The sequence below is a fragment of the Bombina bombina genome, chromosome 3, assembly GCF_027579735.1.
Source record: "Bombina bombina isolate aBomBom1 chromosome 3, aBomBom1.pri, whole genome shotgun sequence".
Lineage (NCBI taxonomy): Eukaryota > Metazoa > Chordata > Amphibia > Anura > Bombinatoridae > Bombina > Bombina bombina.
The window spans coordinates 195,534,844-195,557,603 of record NC_069501.1 but is presented as its reverse complement, the minus strand read 5'-3'; the positions used below and the strand labels follow the sequence as shown (position 1 = coordinate 195,557,603).

The 22,760-nt window shown below is 35.7% G+C and overlaps 1 protein-coding gene across 2 annotated transcripts in view; it reads right to left on the bottom strand.

Annotated features, from left to right (window-relative positions):
* Positions 1-2,347: 2,347 nt before the first annotated feature.
* GLRA2 (glycine receptor alpha 2) overlaps positions 2,348-22,760 on the bottom strand; it is a 453,170-nt gene continuing 432,757 nt past the window's right edge. For both annotated transcript variants that reach the window (XM_053706066.1, XM_053706067.1), the window contains exon 9: positions 2,348-2,626. In XM_053706066.1, the coding sequence (XP_053562041.1) occupies positions 2,348-2,626 (279 nt within the window). The remainder of the gene's footprint in view (positions 2,627-22,760) is intronic.

The following is a 22,760-nucleotide window of genomic DNA, read 5'->3' as shown; positions in this document are numbered from 1 at the left end:
TCCTTTGTCAAGGTCTGTTTCAGCATTTAAACAGCCTTCCTGATCCAATCAAAGTTTAATTACATTGACATTTAAATGTGACTAAATGTAAAACAATTAAATACAGATCTTGATTTTACTTTGGTCAAAAGAATTAAGTACTAAAAGACATAGTAGCAAAAAACTAACCTAATTGCAAAATTTATCTTATAAAAAAAGGAAATTAAATTGATGTAAGTATTATTTTTGGTAAAAAAAAAATGCAAACTTGCTTTTGATATTTGCTGGTAAGAGGGTCCTTGCTACTTTTTTTTTTACTTTTTTTTTTTAGTTGATGATAGTATTTTTGTCATACAGCCACTTTAATCAGTACTTGCAGACTCTCATTGTTTGCACTTACCAAAGCATTCTTACGGTGCATACTAATAATTTTGAAGCCTTAAGGGCTGCATGTATATTTATGGCTATTAAACACATAAATAATAATATACAGTAGTGAAAAATGTCCAGTGGTACAAGGCCAGATTTCGGTAAGGTTGTAGAATACTCTTTACCTGTTGTACTCCCATCCATAGGGCTCATGAGTTGTGAGCACCTTGTTTGCCCACCCAAAGCACACATTCAGTTCCACTTTTTTCCTGGGACCACAACAATGATGCCACACATTCTTAGTTCTGCTTTTTTTTTCCTGGAGTCCCAGAAGCTAGTGCAGAGGGCTGCATGGGGCTCGTGGGATGCCAATTGGCCCTAAACAATGCTTACAGTTCTATTTTAAAAGTATGGTTTGGAAGTAAAGTTTGCATTTTTACAAACAATAATACATGCATTTTTTTTATTTCTTTCAACGCAAGCTTACATTTTATGATTTAATAACACTGAAAGTAGTTCTTTCTAAAAAATATATAAAAATCTTCCAAAAATACAGGAAAGCAAATACCTGAGGTAATAGTTTTAACAAACATCCATATCATTTTTCCTTCCTGTGTGTGTAGCATAATACATTTATATTGACAATGGTTCAAAACACAGAATAACGTGTCCACGCTCAAATAAAGATAATTCAAGGATAAAACAATGTACCACACTAAGCTTTATTGAATTTTAACAGATAACTTTTTTTTTAAATAAAAATGTTTTACAGCAAGTGTAAATAAATATCTGTTCACTTTGTTAAATCTTACAGGTCATTTATATTTAATTAAAAATACCTTGTATCCACTTTTTGCTTATTTTTATGTATTTAAAACACGTATCAAGGACCTGAACCAAGTTGAGAAGTTAACCAAAGATTAATATCAATATATTTAAAAGCCACAATAAAATTTTAAAATTCTTAGGTTAATCAGTGGTACTGAATTGGCAGCCATTTGAGAAATATATAAATCTGTAAACAAGTTAGACACTGTACCAAAGGAATTATTTTCTGCAGCTACACTGAAGGCAGTGATAATGCTTTGTTTTGTGCTAAACCATTTCATAAACTAGTTTTATATAAATATTGGTTTTAAGAAGATTAGCACAATGACTAAATTAGAATTTGGCACCTGAAATTTCATGTAAAAAGAGCATTTAAATACTTAGATAAAACCAGTGCACTATCAGAAACCAGTAAAATTAAACAATAAAAAAAAATATAGAAAGTTATTTTTGGGATTATTCAATCAAGTGCTGACTGTCAAAGAAACCACAGACTACACAAGTTAAATTCAAATATTACAAGAGTATAGTAAAGCAAAATATTTCTTTTAAATTCACACTCACAAATATATTAAAGTATAAACCTTTATACATATATGTATATATGTATATATAAGTAGAAATAATGTACAACACAAAATAACCTCTTGGTGCAACACTTAATAGTAACACGGTGCTGGAATGCAGGGTAGCTCAGTAGATTTTTTTTTTCAGATAAAAAGGCAGCTTTTCCTTAAAAAATTGGTCCCCATCTTAAATCGTTTTAACCGCTGAAAATATCAAAATGGCAACCTGTAATGTGAAGTGATTACATATAAGATTTTTATAATTTTTTTTTTTAAGTATTTTTTTTACAGTGAGCTGTTTTATGCTAATATCTCAGTTTAAGTGATAGATAAATTGGCCCCATAATAACAAAACTGTTTAGTATAAGTTAAGGAAAAAAGGTAACAAAGTATGTAGTCAAAGTTCATCATAAGAAGGTGTCTCTCTTTAGCTTCTTTTAGGAACAATATATATTTTTTTGTAATTACAATAGTCCTTTTGACTAATTTCCTGTTTTTGTAGAGTTGAAGGTGGATATAAAACAAGTCAAAGGGTAATACTGAATTTGCACTGTCTATTTACAACAAGCTTACTTTGGCTCTCGGGTCCCTAAAAATAAATAGACTTATTTTTTGAGAACATCTTCATGCCGTATGATTTTGTATGTAATCCAATAAAAGATGTTAAAAATGAGGAAAGCCAATGGGAAGGCAGCCCGGGATATTGTATCAATCCTTTTTGCACGATCGATAAATTTCTTTTTAATTGATTCTGCATCTTTTGGTTGAACAGGAGGAGGGTTTGGAGGTGCCGCTTTTACTGCAGTACCATCTTTGACCTGTAGGCAGTGACCCATACCATATCCACTAAAGTTAAAACGACTCTCACGAACCATATCATCTTCCTGAAAAACAAAAGAATCATGTTAAATACACACAAGTGAAGTGTAAAAGCTTTTAATAACTTTCCTAATCATTTTACTCATCCAGCGGTATAGACCAATTAATAATTCCTTCATATCAATAACATTTTAAAAATAAATACTAGAAAAAAAAAAATCCTTGGTTAATTAAATAACAAATAAATATGTATAACTACCTAATGTTTCAGAACACTAAGGCACAAATAGTGTTATACAAATTGTAGGATTATTATTATTATTTTTTATAAAACCAAATAAACATAAAATAATAATATTAATTTCTTATATAGCCATTTCATTTTTTTTTTCATTTACGTTTTTAGAAATTATAGTATTGCCATTTATAAAACACTGATATATTATTTTTTGTATACTTCATTCAATTATGTATAACCATGGTATGCATAATTAAATATCTAATAAACATTTATATGGAATACACAGTGAGAAAAATCTCTCCAATTTGTATTACATATTTTCTCCTTATCATTGACTCACTCAATGTGTTCATCCAGTAGTGCATGAAGGAAATTTGATAATAGAAGTTAACTGGAAAGCTTTTTTAGAACTGTATGTTCTATCTGAATCTGAAATATAAAGGTTGGGGTTCATGTCCCCCTTTAAAGGGATACTAAACCTAATTTTTTTCTTTCATAATTCAGATAGAGCATGGGATTTTAAGCACCTTTCTAATTTACTCCTATTATTAATTTTTCTTTGTTCTCATGTTATCTTGATTTGAAAAAGCAGTACTGTAAGCTTTAGAGCTGGAGCATTTTTTGTTCAGCACCTGGGTAGCACTTGCTGATTTGTGGCTAAATGTAGCAAACCAATCAGCAAGTGCTACCGAGGTGCTGAACTAAAAATGGACCAGCTCCTAACCTTTTATTACTGCTTTTTCAAATCAAGATAACATGAGAACAAAGAAAAATTGATAATAGGAGTAAATTAGAAAGTTGCTTAAAATTGCATGCTCTAGCTGAATCATGAAAGAAAAAAAAGATATGGGGTTAGTATCCCTTCAAGCCTGAAGAAGATTTCTAAATATAAGTACATTAGCACTGTATGACAAAACAGACATTAGAAAACATGTATCTAAACCACAGTATTTTGTATAAGGTTTATTAATGTTTCTTTTATAAATTCATATATTATGGATATTACATTTGCTTATGTAATATTACATATACACCATTTATAACTTCACTGAGCTGAAATATATATTTTATTACCTTCCTTTTATTTATTTTTTATTATTATCAAGATCATGTTTGAAAACCAGTGTTATACTCTAATGGTCAAATATATTTAATACATTACAGGGAGTGCAGAATTATTAGGCAAATGAGTATTTTGACCACATCATCCTCTTTATGCATGTTGTCTTACTCCAAGCTGTATAGGCTCGAAAGCCTACTACCAATTAAGCATATTAGGTGATGTGCATCTCTGTAATGAGAAGGGGTGTGGTCTAATGACATCAACACCCTATATCAGGTGTGCATAATTATTAGGCAACTTCCTTTCCTTTGGCAAAATGGGTCAAAAGAAGGACTTGACAGGCTCAGAAAAGTCAAAAATAGTGAGATATCTTGCAGAGGGATGCAGCACTCTTAAAATTGCAAAGCTTCTGAAGCGTGATCATCGAACAATCAAGCGTTTCATTCAAAATAGTCAACAGGGTCGCAAGAAGCGTGTGGAAAAACCAAGGCGCAAAATAACTGCCCATGAACTGAGAAAAGTCAAGCGTGCAGCTGCCAAGATGCCACTTGCCACCAGTTTGGCCATATTTCAGAGCTACAACATCACTGGAGTGCCCAAAAGCACAAGGTGTGCAATACTCAGAGACATGGCCAAGGTAAGAAAGGCTGAAAGACGACCACCACTGAACAAGACACACAAGCTGAAACATCAAGACTGGGCCAAGAAATATCTCAAGACTGATTTTTCTAAGGTTTTATGGACTGATGAAATGAGAATGAGTCTTGATGGGCCAGATGGATGGGCCCGTGGCTGGATTGGTAAAGGGCAGAGAGCTCCAGTCCGACTCAGATGCCAGCAAGGTGGAGGTGGAGTACTGGTTTGGGCTGGTATCATCAAAGATGAGCTTGTGGGGCCTTTTCGGGTTGAGGATGGAGTCAAGCTCAACTCCCAGTCCTACTGCCAGTTTCTGGAAGACACCTTCTTCAAGCAGTGGTACAGGAAGAAGTCTGCATCCTTCAAGAAAAACATGATTTTCATGCAGGACAATGCTCCATCACACGCGTCCAAGTACTCCACAGCGTGGCTGGCAAGAAAGGGTATAAAAGAAGAAAATCTAATGGCATGGCCTCCTTGTTCACCTGATCTGAACCCCATTGAGAACCTGTGGTCCATCATCAAATGTGAGATTTACAAGGAGGGAAAACAGTACACCTCTCTGAACAGTGTCTGGGAGGCTGTGGTTGCTGCTGCACGCAATGTTGATGGTGAACAGATCAAAACACTGACAGAATCCATGGATGGCAGGCTTTTGAGTGTCCTTGCAAAGAAAGGTGGCTATATTGGTCACTTATTTGTTTTTGTTTTGTTTTTGAATGTCAGAAATGTATATTTGTGAATGTTGAGATGTTATATTGGTTTCACTGGTAAAAATAAATAATTGAAATGGGTATATATTTGTTTTTTGTTAAGTTCCCTAATAATTATGCACAGTAATAGTCACCTGCACACACAGATATTCCCCTAAAATAGCTATAACTAAAAACAAACTAAAAACTACTTCCAAAACTATTCAGCTTTGATATTAATGAGTTTTTTGGGTTCATTGAGAACATGGTTGTTGTTCAATAATAAAATTAATCCTCAAAAATACAACTTGCCTAATAATTCTGCACTCCTTGTATAATAAATTCTGATCCAGAATGTGAACCTCCATTATATATGGCATATACAGTAAAGACAGTAGCTCATATTATTTTACCTTCAACATATCTTACTGATGTAAAAAAACAACTTGATGAACTAGATCTTTTCACATAAATTTTATTTTTAAAACATTGACACTTTGCTTTTTCATACGGTATCTATGGTGATTTTTTAAAGTGTTCATAGATCCTCAGAGTTTTCATGCACTATTTATCGTAGCTTATAAAACATTGATGTACCTTTTGACTTTCTCTATTAGTATATTTGTCCAGTTTTTAAAACACTGATGAACAGTCCAGGTCTATGCTTAGTATATAGAATGGTCTATGGAAACCATGTTTGGTCCTTGATTTCTGCCTTGACAAATTTTTCATTCCACAGATGGAAAACAGTAGAATTAAATATAACTACATACTTTGATCTATTGCATTTTTTGGACTCACAGTAATTATAGAAATGTAGAGCAATGACATTGATACAATATGGAAATGAAGAAGTCTAAAGGAGTCTAGTATGGTAGAAGATTTTAAAAGTGTTGCAGAATATGAAAGAACGTTTTAACTGTAGGAAAGTTGAACAGTTATTATTTTTGTATAACATATAAGTAATTCTAAATAATTACATATTTAAATTACTTAAAGGAACATTAAACCCCATTTTTTTCTTTCAGGATTCAGATAGAGAATACTATTCTAAACAACTTTCTAATTTACTTCTATTATCTAATTTGCTTCATTCTCTTGAAATTATTTCCTGAAAAGCATATCTAGATAGGCTCAGTAGCTTCTGATTGGTGGCTGCACATAGATGCCTCATGTGATTGGCTCACCCGTGTGCATTGTTATTTATTTAACTAAGGATATCTTAGTTAATAGAAGTAAATTGGAATGTTGTTAAAAATTGTATTCTCTGTCTGAATTATGAAATAAAGTTTTTGGGTTTAATGTCCCTTTAAGAGGAACTACATAATGTTAAAAAGAAAATGTAATGTCCTTTTCCACTAGCAGATATCAGGAAGCTTAAGAAACCTCAGGCATTAAAATAAATTAATAGTATGAATAGTAATGAATACAGTAGAATGACAAAGAAATCTCAAAGAACTAATAATGTACAAGATTAGTCTCTCTTGTACTAGGGTTGCCACCCGTCCCTTAAAATACAGAACACTTATAAGTTACACATGCTGCAGGGTGTGCAGGGAGCAATATGAATAGTTCTGTCCAGAAACACAATACATGTTCCTCCATGCACACCCTGCAGCATGTGTAACTCATAAGTGTCCAGGAAAACATGGCTGAGGTGGCAACAAACTTGTAACCCACCATAGTGGAACAGTAGTGGTGCCGCCTAGTGGTAAAAATACGAATATAAAATTAGAAACCTACAACTTAAATTGATAAAGAAATATATCATTTACATTCTCATTGCCAGAATATTTAGCAACTAAGGGAGATTCAGGGAGGAATCCTTAGTGTTCTGGTTACTAATACACACAAATACTAACTTTAAACAATAGATCTAGCAAGTTTAAGGGTTAAAAAAGTTTACAAAACACATTTAAAACATATTAAAATAACTATTATATACTTATATATACACTTTCTGATAATAAAAATCATATATATATATATATATATATATATGTATATATATATATATATATATATATATATATATATATATATATATATATATATATATATATATATTGATAAAAATGTTTTATAAGAATTAAAAGGGATATGGTATATGGCAGGGTATTTGGCTGGAAAGGGTTATTATGTATATAGGTTTGTCTAAATATGTGTATGTATATATTTGTATAGATGTGTACTTATGTGTTTATGTGTAAATATGTATGTGCACATTTAAATACATATATACTCATATATTCACTTTTGAGCCCTTTCCTGTTAAATACCTTGAAACATGAAATATAATTTTGATTAATATTGTACATGTATTAATGTGTTTCAATGTGTTTTGAATAGAAATAATTTGCATTCTTATGTTCTTCAAATAGATTTTTTTTATTTTTAAATATATATATATATATATATATAAAAATATATATATACAGGGAGTGCAGAATTATTAGGCAAGTTGTATTTTTGAGGATTAATTTTATTATTGAACAACAACCATGTTCTCAATGAACCCAAAAAACTCATTAATATCAAAGCTGAATAGTTTTGGAAGTAGTTTTTAGTTTGTTTTTAGTTATAGCTATTTTAGGGGGATATCTGTGTGTGCAGGTGACTATTACTGTGCATAATTATTAGGCAACTTAACAAAAAACAAATATATACCCATTTCAATTATTTATTTTTACCAGTGAAACCAATATAACATCTCAACATTCACAAATATACATTTCTGACATTCAAAAACAAAACAAAAACAAATCAGTGACCAATATAGCCACCTTTCTTTGCAAGGACACTCAAAAGCCTGCCATCCATGGATTCTGTCAGTGTTTTGATCTGTTCACCATCAACATTGCATGCAGCAGCAACCACAGCCTCCCAGACACTGTTCAGAGAGGTGTACTGTTTTCCCTCCTTGTAAATCTCACATTTGATGATGGACCACAGGTTCTCAATGGGGTTCAGATCAGGTGAACAAGGAGGCCATGTCATTAGATTTTCTTCTTTTATATCCTTTCTTGCCAGCCACGCTGTGGAGTACTTGGACGCGTGTGATGGAGCATTGTCCTGCATGAAAATCATGTTTTTCTTGAAGGATGCAGACTTCTTCCTGTACCACTGCTTGAAGAAGTTGTCTTCCAGAAACTGGCAGTAGGACTGGGAGTTGAGCTTGACTCCATCCTCAACCCGAAAAGGCCCCACAAGCTCATCTTTGATGATTCCAGCCCAAACCAGTACTCCACCTCCACCTTGCTGGCGTCTGAGTCGGACTGGAGCTCTCTGCCCTTTACCAATCCAGCCACGGGCCCATCCATCTGGCCCATCAAGACTCACTCTCATTTCATCAGTCCATAAAACCTTAGAAAAATCAGTCTTGAGATATTTCTTGGCCCAGTCTTGACGTTTCAGCTTGTGTGTCTTGTTCAGTGGTGGTCGTCTTTCAGCCTTTCTTACCTTGGCCATGTCTCTGAGTATTGCACACCTTGTGCTTTTGGGCACTCCAGTGATGTTGCAGCTCTGAAATATGGCCAAACTGGTGGCAAGTGGCATCTTGGCAGCTGCACGCTTGACTTTTCTCAGTTCATGGGCAGTTATTTTGCGCCTTGGTTTTTCCACACGCTTCTTGCGACCCTGTTGACTATTTTGAATGAAACGCTTGATTGTTCGATGATCACGCTTCAGAAGCTTTGCAATTTTAAGAGTGCTGCATCCCTCTGCAAGATATCTCACTATTTTTTACTTTTCTGAGCCTGTCAAGTCCTTCTTTTGACCCATTTTGCCAAAAGGAAAGGAAGTTGCCTAATAATTATGCACACCTGATATAGGGTGTTGATGTCATTAGACCACACCCCTTCTCATTACAGAGATGCACATCACCTAATATGCTTAATTGGTAGTAGGCTTTCGAGCCTATACAGCTTGGAGTAAGACAACATGCATAAAGAGGATGATGTGGTCAAAATACTCATTTGCCTAATAATTCTGCACTCCCTGTATATATTTGTGTGTGCATAGCTATGTATATACATATATATAGCTATAGATATATATTTTAATGAAAAATAATATGTGAAGAACACTGGAATGTAAAGAATTCATAACAATCTTTAGCCCTGTTGGTCTAATGCAGTGTTGGGTTAGCACGTGAGTGATAAGTGTTAGTGTGAAGTGCTAACTTTTTACTTTCAACTCGTAATACTCTGGTCGGCCGCTGGCCCATATGCAGCATTACACACTCTGCTGTGACCATCAATCACAGAGAGCGAGCAAGCTCTTGGTGATTTCTCTTCCTCAGAGGTGGTGAAGAGTATAAGAAGAAGTGGTGTAGTGGCCACTGCTACTTAAATTACGGGAAGCAGGCTTGCAAGTGCGAACCTGCCCCACAAGGGCTCCAGAGCAGCTTCGGCTGCTTCGCACGTGGAGCCAACTCACCAGCTTAGGGGGAAATCATCCTACAAACCTCACAGGGGCATTGCTTGCTGGATTTTGTATGAAAGATGACACAAAGGAATGTGTGACAATAACAATAGAGCACCCAGTACAAATAAACATGCTCTATTTGAAGTATTAACAAATTAAATACAATTAAACTGCTTATTTTATTGAATACTGTATTGTGAGTTAGGTGTCAAACAAGGAAATGTATGACAGTCCCCTTGAGCAAGATACTCAGCTCTCGAGGTATTTTAATTTTATAGAATTCTGTGAAGGACATCATAACAACCTTATCTGAACTGAAAACTTTTGAGAATTGGGCCCATACGCTTTAGTATACAAGGAATTTATAGACTTTGGGCTCCATGTACTAAGCAGTCAGCGAGCTACCCGCAACAAATCTCGCATCAAAATTCGCAAACTGATATGTACAAAGCCGTCAATTATGTTAAAACTCGCATCTTTAAAATTGCGAGCGTACTTATCCGCCAAACCTCGCTACCGCTCCATTTTTCACTGTAATTAGACACATTTGACCACCAACTCGCCAAAAACGAATGTACTAAAAAATCTATTTGTCCGCTCGCTACAATTTCCGCTCCCACCTCGTTATTTTTGCCTCGCCACCTTTTAGGTGGCGGGCAAGGTACAAAACAATAGGAAAGTCAATCTAGACGCCAGTCTAGACATATATAAAAGGCAGTAATATCAGCATTGTACTTACAGCATAAGTGGCGTCTAATTTGTCTCTCATTTCCATGTACATAAATTGCGCCCAATTTGTCGACTGTAATTAAAGAGTAATCTATATTTTAAATTTGTATTGTATAGTTGTCAATCTTTATAATTATTTTTATATTAATATTTATATATTATCAGATCCAGATGAAGCCATATCCAAATTGTAAATAAATATTACAAAAATAACGCTCTGTTATCACTCTTCAAAAATTTTTGAACAATAATAAAGTTGTTTAGATAAGTTGAACTTTTATAGGAGCAAAATTCTATTCCCGTGACTACTATGATGTTCGTGACACCTTGCATGTCACGTGTTAATAATTGGCCAGACAATTCAACTGAAAGTTAAGTACATCAGCTTAGTCGCGGCGAGCGAGGCGTCAAATTTATCAACAATCCGCAACTGCTCGCGGCGGGCTAGACTTGTCTATTTATTGGGGGAATATTAGTACATAGCGACAGCGGACACCATTTCGCCCGCGGCGAGTAACGGCGAGTTTATCCGCGTCTACAATGACGGATGAATTGACGGCTTAGTACATGGAGCCCTTTGTATCTCATATTTTATGATTTGAGTAAATTTAGACTCTGCAGAATTTACTTGAAGACATAGCCTGTTTAGGCTTTGTATGGTGTACTTTAATATGCTTGAGAATGTTTAGACTATTGTAATTGAGCGTGGTTAGAATTTGCAATCTTTATACTTGCATGTTATGATTGTGCAACATTTGGTTATATTATTTAAAATGTATACAGAAACATAAAAGTGCAATCATACTTTGAGCAGTCACAAGACATACAATCTATAACCTATAAATAGATTAAAATAAAATACAAAAGTGAATAAGTACAAAGTTTAAACAGAATACAATTCTCACGTCATATTGTGATAATTGTCTTTTCTTCACATACATAAATATAAGGTAAACTCGTTGGTGATATACAGGACTCAGTGTAATATTTCTAAATACCTGTGTTGGACATCATAGCACTGGTGGATAGTTTTATATAATTATGTCCAAGCCGCAAACATTTCAAAATATGGCTCTAAAATGTTATCCTTTAATTAGAGTAAAAATACCAAACGAAGCACTTGCTTAAAAGGGTTAAAGGGACCTCTGTAAAAATAGTGGGAAAAGCTTTTATAAAACAACTATCTAGCACTATAAAATAAATTGTTATACCAAATACTAAATTATAAATATTGGAACCAGTTATATTTAATTGGCAAAAAATAAGGAAATTCAGGAAACTACTGATTTGTTTTGCTGGTGCTATATATGTACAAAGAGATATTGTATGTGCGTGCCTAACTGGTTAAAGTGTCAGAGTACTTTAAGAGCTTTCACTAAATCGCAAACTTCATTAGGAGTAAGCTTATTACAAGTTCAAGTAAAAAGTTTGCGCACAAGCAAAACCCCGACGCACGCTAATCAAAGGACCTTGTGATATTGTAAAAGGCTTTAACGTTTTCTCCCCATAGAAGTCAATGGAGAGTGCAAAAGGAAAAACCTAACGCCTGTCGTGCTAACCCGACAAGAGTTATTCATATTTCAAATTCCAATGTTTTTCACTTGTAATTTTTATTGTAAATACATATTTCTATATATATCTGCATATACCTGTATATATATTCCTATAGATATACAGGTATAGATATATATTATTTAATACTTTTTTTTCTATTTGAAGAACATAGGAATGTAAAATATGCTTTGCGTTTTGCAATTTAGGTCTAACGCTCTAACTCGGTGTTGGATTAGCGCACATGAAGAATTGCTAATCGAATGGAATATTATATATAAAATATTCAAAAATTATTATTGAAAAATATTATACAAATATTTTATGGATTATTTATAAGTTTACAGTATTTAAATATATTAAAATTTTAATAACAACATGCATTGATGTTAGCAGTTCTTCATGTAAGCTAATTTGACATTGAGTTAGCCCTAAAAAGCAAAACGTGAAGCACGATACGCACTGATTGGCAAAATGCATGTCTGTCAAAAGCGATGAGATAAGGGGCAATCTGTAGATGCTTAGATACAAGGAAATCACAGAGGTAAAAAGTGTATTAATATAACAGTGTTAGTTATGCAAAACTGGGTAATGGGTTATAAAGAGATTATCTTTTTAAACAATAAAAACTCTGGGGTAGACTGTCACTTTAATGTAATATATATATATATATATATATATACCTATTTCTATAGGAATAAAGAAATAGGTATATATATATATATATATATATATACCTATTTCTATAGGAATAAAGAAATAGGTATATATATATATATATATATATATATATATATATATATATATATATATATATATATATATACAGGTGGCCCTCGGTTTACAACGGTTCAATTTGCGCCGTTTCAGAATAACAACCTTTTTTTTCAGTCATGTGACTGCTATTGAAAAGCATTGAAAAGCAGTGTATTGATTAAAATAGACAGTAGGTGGAGCTGTCCCCTTGTGTTGCAGCAAAGATATGCAAGCCAAGCACACAAGCAGGCTTAAATGAATCAGTCTAGCTCGCTAGACCTGAGCTATGGAGCAGCTTTCAAAGGAACAAGATCTTCCTGTCTATAAATCAGTCCAGATTAGAATGCATAGAAAGAAATGTTTGCAAAAAAAATGCAAGTAAAGTCTATTGTGTGATTCTTTTATTAGGTTTATAATGCTGTTTAGCAAATGTTTTTGTTCATTTAACTTAGTTTAATTATATTCTGTGTTGTGTGATTAATTAATTAGGTTTATAATGCTGTTTAGCATTTAAAGTCTTCATTTCAAAGCTTTAAATAAGGTATTAGGTGTTACTTATGACAATTTTAAGAGGGGGCCTGGAACCTAACTTCCTCACTTCCCATTGACTTACATTATAAACTGGGTTTCAATTTACAACGGTTTCCATTTACAACCATTCCTTCTGGAACCTAACCCCGGAGTAAACTGAGGGCTACCTGTATATATATATATATATATATATATATATATATAAATAACATTATCCCATTTGTGAAGAACATTGGAATGTTAGTGTAATGTATAGTAAATATACAGTAGAACATATAAATACATATGTACACAGATATATATATATATATATATATATATATATATATATATATATACACATATTTAGACATGTAGATTTACAGTATATAACAGAAGTGAGTACACCCCGGTGCAATATCACTTAAATTCCAAATGATTCAAAATTGTATAACCTTACAGTAACTGCATTACGTCTAAGTTTTACAGTAGGGTATTTGCCCTTATGTAAAATTAAAAACGAACAGTTTAGATTTACTTTATTTTTGATGACAGACTCAATCCTCCTTGGCGTGGAGGAAACCAGTGTCGTACAAATTTCTGCAGAGATGTTCTGCCCTTCTTCAGAGATAATTTTTTTCTGCTGCTCTTTGCTGGAGGGGTTGTGTTGCTCTAGCATTCTCTTTAAAATACCGCAAAGGTGTTCTACTGAATTCAAGTCAGGTGACATACTGGGCCAGGTCACAGTTTTCACTTGTTTCTCCTTTAAAAAATCCTTTGTGATTTTGGCAGTGTGCTTTGAATTGTTATCATGCTGGAATATTCATCCTCTGCCAAACTTCTGGAGACTGGGATTCATCTTGTCAGCTAGAAGTTTGGTATATCCCAGGCATTCATGGTGCCATCTATAAATGTCATCTCCCCAACCCCTTTTGCAGTCATGCAGCCCCATATCATCACACTCCCACCTCCATGATTCACTGTTGGGACTATGCATTCACTGTAATAATCCTGATCAGGTTCATACCAAACATGCTGCACCCCATCTGAGCTGAAAAATTGTATCTTGGTCTTGGCCATCTTACCAAATAATGTGCTCCCAGTATTCATCAGGCTTTTCATGTTTAGCAAAGTTTAATCTTGCAGTTTTGTGCCGAAGAGCAAGCAAGTATTTTTTTCCGCGGATGCTGTCCATAGAAGTTGACATTATGCAATGTCCTTAGCACTGTCTGAGCTATCACTGAAACTCCACTTTCTATTGATAATCCCTGAGCCAAATCTGAAGCACTTACCTTGATGTAAATCTGAAGCACTTGCCTGTTTTTCAGAGCAAGATTGTGCAAGTAGCGCACTGTCCGTGGCGTCATTTTAGGAGGACAGCCACTGCGGCTCTGATTTTTGCACTGTGTATTGATCTATACCCCTTGATTACTGCTGCAACTGCGTTTTGACTGATTTTTAATTGGTCACCAATCTTCCTGCAATTCTTTTCCATGTGGAGACATGATGCAGACTTGCAGATAGATACAGCCCATTGGTAAAAAAATTAGACTGGTCTGGTAACTATGCTCATGCAATTAGGATAATTGGAAATCATAGGGGTACTCAATTTCTGTGATCTAACTAGTGTGTCAGTGACCGCAGGTGTATTCACGTTTGTTGCATTAAGTTTGTTTTTGATTGTTTATAATAGGACATACTCTACTTGTCAATTTAGAAATAAAACAATTATTGAGAGGTAAGACAGTTTTAAACAATTTGATATTTAAGTGATATTGTCCAGGGTGTACTCACATCTGTTGTATACTGTATGTATATATACAATATATCCCTTAGCAGTCAAACACCAAATACCTTTAAATCTAATAACTTTTTTTTAATATTTAAAGATTGATGTTTAACAGATAGTGTTTATATCAGTGTAACTGTCATTTTAAGTGTATTTATGATGTGTTTAGTGCAACATTTTTTGAACGCACTACCCTTTACAAGAGCGTTTCAGTCTTGCTTACCCAACTAGCGTAACATGCAAATGCATTTACTTTCAATTGGTAATATGCTCACTATTTCCGTTGTGTGCAAAAACTAAAAATAGCTTGTGCAGAACAGTTAGCACGCCCTTTGTAATTTAGCCCTATTTATTGGAACTTTTCCAATGAAATATACTAACACCTGAGACTAAATTTGCAGGTCAAAGTTGGGGTCTTTATCAAAAAGATCAGAATAATATAAAAATGAACTGAGCCACTGATCCTCTGACAAGATCTGCCTCTCTAATTACTAGTTTAGAAATGTAAATAATTGTATTTCCAATGTTTAAACTTTTTCCACTTATATTCAAAAATTTAAGATTTTAATTGCAAAGCTAATTATGTAACTTATACAGTACATGCAAACTAAATAAAACATGTGATAAAGATTGAAATGCAACATCAAATACAACATTTAATTTAAAAAACACACTTACATAGTCCTATAGTAATACATATAGTAACATTATAGAGAAGAAGAGAATATCACTTCAAGGTTATTCTTCATAGGTTCTCTCTGTTTATATAATAAAAACTCCAAGTGAACTGATTGCAATACATTTAAAAAGCCTTTCTATTTAACACAAACAATCGTAATCTCCTGTAGCCAAAAATATATCTAGTAAAGAGATATAGATTAAGTGTTGCACTGGTAAACACCCTTGCACTTATACAGATCTGTTCCCAAAGACAGAAAAAGTTTAAATGTTAAAAAAGTGGATGTAGTATATGTGTGATAGCAGCTACAGGGTGAATGGTGTGGGGATAAATAAGATAATAATAATATGATATTAATTGGTAGGACAATTGGCAAGATTTACAGAAGAGTAATATTTATTAAACTTCTAATCAAAACACATAAAAATGATTAAAATGATAAAATATTATGAATGACCCGTCATCATATAACCCTTTATATAAGTAAGTATATCTAACAATTCAATATTGTTTAAAACATTGTATACTCAAAAGCAATACAAAAATAGCAATGGATATAAAATTATACAAATTGCTAGTGCCGAATACATGAGTATAAATACACTTCTAGTACGGTTTTTCTTTGATAGTAACAAACATACAAAACTAAGTTACTCCAAAGACAACAGTGGTGACCAATGTTTAATCACTCAATGAGTGAGTTATATCAATTGCTATTTTTTTATTGCTTTTGCGTATGCAAAGTTTTAAACAATATTGAATTATTAGATACACTTGCTTATATAAAGGGTTATATGATGACCGGTCATTGATAATATTTTATCATTTTTATGCGTTTTGATTAGAGGTTTAATAAATATTACTCTTCTGTAAATCTTACCGATTGTCCTACCAATATTAGTCTTATTAATATCGTATTATTATCATCTTATTTATCCCCACACCATTCACCCTGTAGCTGATAGTGCACATAAACTTTTTAAAAAATATATCTAGGCCATTTTTTAATACATCTGTTGTATAGGTATTCACTACCCCCTGGGGTAGATAATTCCACAGTTTGATTCCTCTTACATTGAAAACTTTTTATTTGCTGGATATTATATCTCCTTTTCTATAAACTTATGTGACTTCTTGTCAAAATTTTGGCACCATAACTATATTTAGATAAATTAATCATACAGGGGGTGGAGCTAGCTACCAAATGAGAGGGACGTGTCTGGCACTAGCTCTGTGAATGATTCGCTATTTTGGTGTAAAATACCAACAATAAGTTTTGACAAAAAAAAAATCCTCTCAGCTAACACAGTAAAGCATATCTACAGAACTTTGACTCCTTTTTGATAGGATTTAAAGGAGAGGGGGAGATCGTCATTCGGATATACCCACCAAGGCCTCACTCCTTTGCAGTGTGGCTGCCTGTACTAGCTGTGCCACATCTTCTTGACAGTGGGCTGTGCGACACCCACAGCACTGAGCGATCCACGGTCCCATTGGACTTACCTGAGACACTCTCCCTGAACCTCGCAGGGGATAAGTCAGGCGGGAACAATCCGTGGATAATACTATATACACCGCCTGCACCCATGCAGGCTGCACCTGCATCCTCACGCTTTCCTCTCCCTGTCCCTTCAAAAGACCTAACCTACTTCTTCCCCGCAAAGTACTCCATCATGATGGGCCCATAATTTACCGGAGAGGTGGGGAGGACCGCCAGGCTTGGACACTTTATGCCTACCCTACTCTGCCTGTGTAAAAACGGACTGCTCTTTTACTTCCCCCCTGCAGTTGCTGTTAACCAATGATGGCGCAATCTTGTAAAAATAAAAAACTAAAAGCAAACTCCTAACCCGGATGGACAGTTATGGATCATTTTGCTGCCCAAGCAGATCCCACAGACGATGGCCACGTGGACAAACTGTTGCTACCACAAGATGTTGACTCCTTACAGGAATTGCAAACTACTACTCCAGCTCAAGTAACCCCTACTTTTATTCTAGACTCCTTGACATTTTTATTAGAAGCCCACCATTCCTCATTTAAATCCCAAATCTTGGCCTCCATATTGGATATTAAAAAAGATTTCAACACAACCAATGAAAGAAAGAAGAAAGGAAACAGGTGGACTCAGTAGTTGATCAGGCTAAACTGCTTTCATATAAACAATCTCTTGCCGACCAAATCACCACCTTAGAAGGCAAGCTCGCAGACATGGAAGACCGCTCAAGGCGGAATAACCTGCAGATCAGGGGGTTCTCTGAGTCGGTTCCCCCTGGAGAGCTCAACGCCTTCTTATCCGAATATTTGGGCCTACTTGCACCTCCACCCCCCCGAATGAGTGCCTCATTGACCGTGCTCACAGGGTCCTCAGACCCAGAAACCTAGCATCTGATAAACCCAGGGATGTGGTGGTATGCCTCCATTTCTTCATGTATAAGAAGAGAGTGCTAAAGGCTTTGCAGACTCGCCCTGATCTCCCTGACACCTTTAAAGTTCTCAACATCTTTGCAGATCTGTCACCAAGAACTCTACAACAAAGAAGATCCATCAGCAAAATTACTAGGTCCTTGAGATCCCACAATCTTAAATACCAGTGGGGTTATCCAATTAAACTCCTAGTCACAAAGGACAATCTCCAGCACAACATCACCTCTGTAGAGCAAGGAACAACCCTACTGAAGAAATGGCATATACACTTGCACTCCATCACACTCCAACCACCTCCCTTAAATGCTTCTGCCTCCGTTTGGGAACTGCTTCCACAGCGACAACATACTGCTGCTTCCAGCACTAACTGACAATCATTTGGACACATGGCAAAGACTTTGCTAATCTCAGGTTTTCTTCTGTCTTATTCATGGACCACATGGTTGTGGACTAACACACCTCGATAACCAAAACTTGTTCAGGTTTGATTCGTGTTTCTTTTTTGTTATAATGTTCTATTGTTCTAACAGTTTTTATTCACAGGTATGACTGTACCCAAGCTTTATCCCTATTGCGTTTGTTACTATACATCCTTTATAACAAGGTATTTGCCCCTGTTTATCTTCAATGGCCAGCTTTTCCCTAGGACCCATATCAGTATACCACCCCACAACATTATAGAGCGGTGGTAGATCACCATCAACCGAGCCTAACCTTAGCTTTACTACCTTACACTCTTCATATTAACACCTTTATAACTCCCTGATGCTAGCCTATCTCTGTAGGAGCTGACAACCACTAATGTAAATTGTCAAGGGTTGACTTTAAGCCTGTAGAGCTCCACACCATAGGGGGACTAATCTTTGCCTAAATAGCTCCAATCACTAGCCCCACTAAGCCCATTAAGCGATATTACTGCAGGATGACCTCTATAAACCTGTCATATATTTGCAACTCAGGGGACTCAGCAATCCTAACTCATTTTCCCCCTTACATGTAGCGTGCACAACTGAGGCTCTCACCCTCCATACCAAAGAGTTCCAAAGCCCTACCCCATGGAGCAGACCACTTTTAAATTTTCACACACTGCCACCAGGTTTGTACACACAACACTACCTGACATCCTGTCTTAGTTTGTATTTTGTACTATTCTGCTTATATTGATACCATAATCACTATTGGAATACAACTACCCCACCCCCTGCTGTTGTGTTCCACATTACTTAGACTGTTACCTTGTTGTTGATTTGCTTTTGTACTACCTACACAGATTTAAATATCTTCTAGTCAGCCTGTAGCCCCTTCTAAGTGCTTTTTGAGGTACCCCTTATTAAAACTCACTATTTGGTCCTTTAATGTATTTGATAATTTGACTACATGTTAGTTTACAATTTCCTCTTCCATTCTGTCATTCGGACCCATCAACTAGTTTTTCTGTAGTCTGTTTCCGTACTCCACCATTTCCCATCACAAATGGTACCCGCCAGGGGTGCCTGCTGTCCCCTCTTCTATTTGCTTTAGTAATGTAGCCTATCGCTGAAGCAATAAATATCTATAAACCCTCATATCAGGGAAGTTTGAATCCACAAAACATCACAAAAAACTGCTCTATTCACAGACGACCTCAACCTCTTTACCTCGGATCCCCTAAATGCGCTCCCATACCTCTTTAGGCTTTTCAGATACCTTCTCTAGCATTAGCTAATATAAACTGAACATTTCCAAAACTGAAGCTTACACTATCAACATTTCTGATGAACACCTTGTCATCCTTAAATCCAGACATACATTTAGCTAGTCTACTGAAGGTATCAAACATTTAGTAGTCTTCCTAGTCCACAACTTAGCTACTATTCTCTCCAAAAATCTTGACCCCCTACTTAATTCCTTTAAAACTTCTACGGACAAATGGAGTGCCCCGTCTCTATCGTGGCTGGGAAGAATTGCAGCCTTGAAAATTAGCTTACTCTCTAAACTCACTTATCTTTTCCGATCCATCCCGATTCCCATAACTATATCCCTAATCAGACAACTCCAAACATTGTGTAATCGCTTCATATGGAGAAACAAGATCCCATGAGTCGCCACTAGAATCTTAAAGCAACCTGTCCTTTCAGGTGGAGTTGCTGCCCCCAATATTGTGCTCTACTCAGAAGCAGCACTATTATCTCATTTGACTTTATGGAGTACATCTTCTCCTATAAGTAGATGGTGCGAGCTAGAGCAGGCATGTCTAACACCAGGGATTTTCCTTCATGATCTCATCTGGCTCACCAGACACAACAGACATCATGTTCCTCTAGACAATTTCATTATCAGTTCCAATGTGAAATTTTGGGATAAAATTCATTAATGTGCCAACTATAGCCCTGCACCCATCCTCCCACTCCATCCGCGGCCTCCTACTCGCTCTCTCAGATAATCACCCTGACCTATGGACTGGGAGAGGCATACACTCAGTTAAAGACTTATTCCCAAATAATGATTTCATATCTTTCCAGAGCTTCATCTCTCACTTCCACCGTCAAACTCCTTTGCATTTTGAATATTAGAGACTGCATAGCTTCTTAAGGTCTTGGGGGTTCCTAAATACTCCACTTGGGGCAAAAACCCTCTAGGAGACAAGATGGGACTCAGGTAGAACTACACGTAACTTTCTCACATTTTCTTTTAATGCCTACTTAACCCTCCCCCTTCCTTAAATCGGCCCCCATACAACTATAGGAAAAGGCACTGTCATCATCTTTTACCCCTTTGACAAGGAGGAAGGCAGTCACTTTAACCAAAAAAGCAGTTCACTATGTCACACTATACAAACTTTATCTAAAAATGCTTCTTCAGTGGCATTTGACTCCTGTACACCTCTTTAAAATCTTCCAGACAAATTCCCCAAGCTGATGGAGAGGTTGCGATGAGTTGGGGACACCAATTTATATTTGGTGGACCTGCCCAAAAATGTCCCCACTATGGCAATACGTGTTTAGTTTCTGTACCACTAACCAAATTCCTATTTTTACCTCTGCGGAGGCAGGATTATTTCACATTTTCCCCACCTACCTATCACTCCAGCAGAAAATGTTTTTTGTCTACTTGTTTCTGGCGATGAAGCTGACCCTGGCTCGAAATTGGCTCCAACAATGCCCTCCTACTTGGACACAGGTGAGAGAGACTCTAAAATACCTTAAAACTATGGAAGCCTATGTCTCTCTCAGGTCAACAACTCAATTGATTTACAATACTTAATTTGGGAATATGGCCCACCCTAATCTGCATAGTTTAATTTTCTATGACAAACCGTTTTAGGTAATAACCTAGTGTACCCCACTCCAAACCTTTACACATAAATCCTCTATCCTTCCTACCCTTCCCCTCCTTTTTTATCCCCTTCCTTCTTATTTCTCTCTCTTCTCCTATACCCCTTTTCCCCAGTGGAGAGACTAATAACCTTTACCAGAAGCATCACAGTTCACTTGTTTTAAAGCTTGCTTATTATCTCTGTTTGCTCACATTCATGTTAACAACTGTTTTTATGTGCTTTGTATCTAAATTGCAAGTTTTACCAAGCTCCTCACAGACATGCACTTTAGGCTGAAACTCTTTTCTGTAAATGTTTGTACAATTTCTCTCTTCAGCCGGAACATGCAAGGACTTTTGCTTACTGTCACTTTGTGCAACAGAACTGCATGGCTTGGATATACATCCAACTAGTTTCCAGTAAGGTGTTTTTTTAAAACACAAAATTGAGACTCGGACTGCATACTGTACCCTCTGACTCATACTGTACACCAAATGGTTGTCTGTTTTTTTCATGTTGTTTGTACCTTTATTACCTCAATAAAAAACATATTTTAAAAAAATAATAATCATACCACCTATAAAACAATGCTTTTCTAGAGTTAAAGACCAAATCCAGCTAACCTCATAAATCATCCAATATAGGAAAATTACGTACACCTAGATTACGAGTTTTGCGTTAGAGGCTGTGCGGTGCTAATGAGCAGCTTATGCTCACCGCTCACTTACAGACAGCGCTGGTATTACAGGTTTTTACAACCCAGACAAGAAGTGAACGTTGAGCAAAATTTTGCTCCTTACCGCACTCCAATACCAGCGCTGCTTACATTTGCAGTGAGCTGGTGTAACGTGCTCATGCACAATTTCCCCATAGGAATCAACGGGGAGAGCCGGCTAAAAAAAGTCTAACACCTGCCAAAAAAACAGCGTAAAACTCCTTAACGTAGCCCCATTGATTCCTATGGGGAAAAACATTGTATGTCTACACCTAACACCCTAACATGAACCCCAAGTCTAAACACCCCTAATCTTACACTTATTAATCCCTAATCTGCCGCCCCCGACATCACCGCAACCTACATTATATTATTGACCAGTAATCTGCCGCTCTGGACACCGCTGCCACCTACATTATACTTATGAGTTATGAACCCCTAATCTGCTGCCCCCAACATCGCCGACATCTACATTATATTTATTAACCCCTAATCAGCCGCCCCCAATGTCGCCGCCACTATATTAAAGTTATTAACCCCTAAACCTAAGTCTAACCTAACACCCCCTAACTTAAATATAATTAAAAGAAATCGAAATAAAATTACTATAATGAACTAAATTATTCCTATTTAAAACTAAATACTTACCTGTAAAATAAACCCTAAGCTAGCTACAATATAACTAATAGTT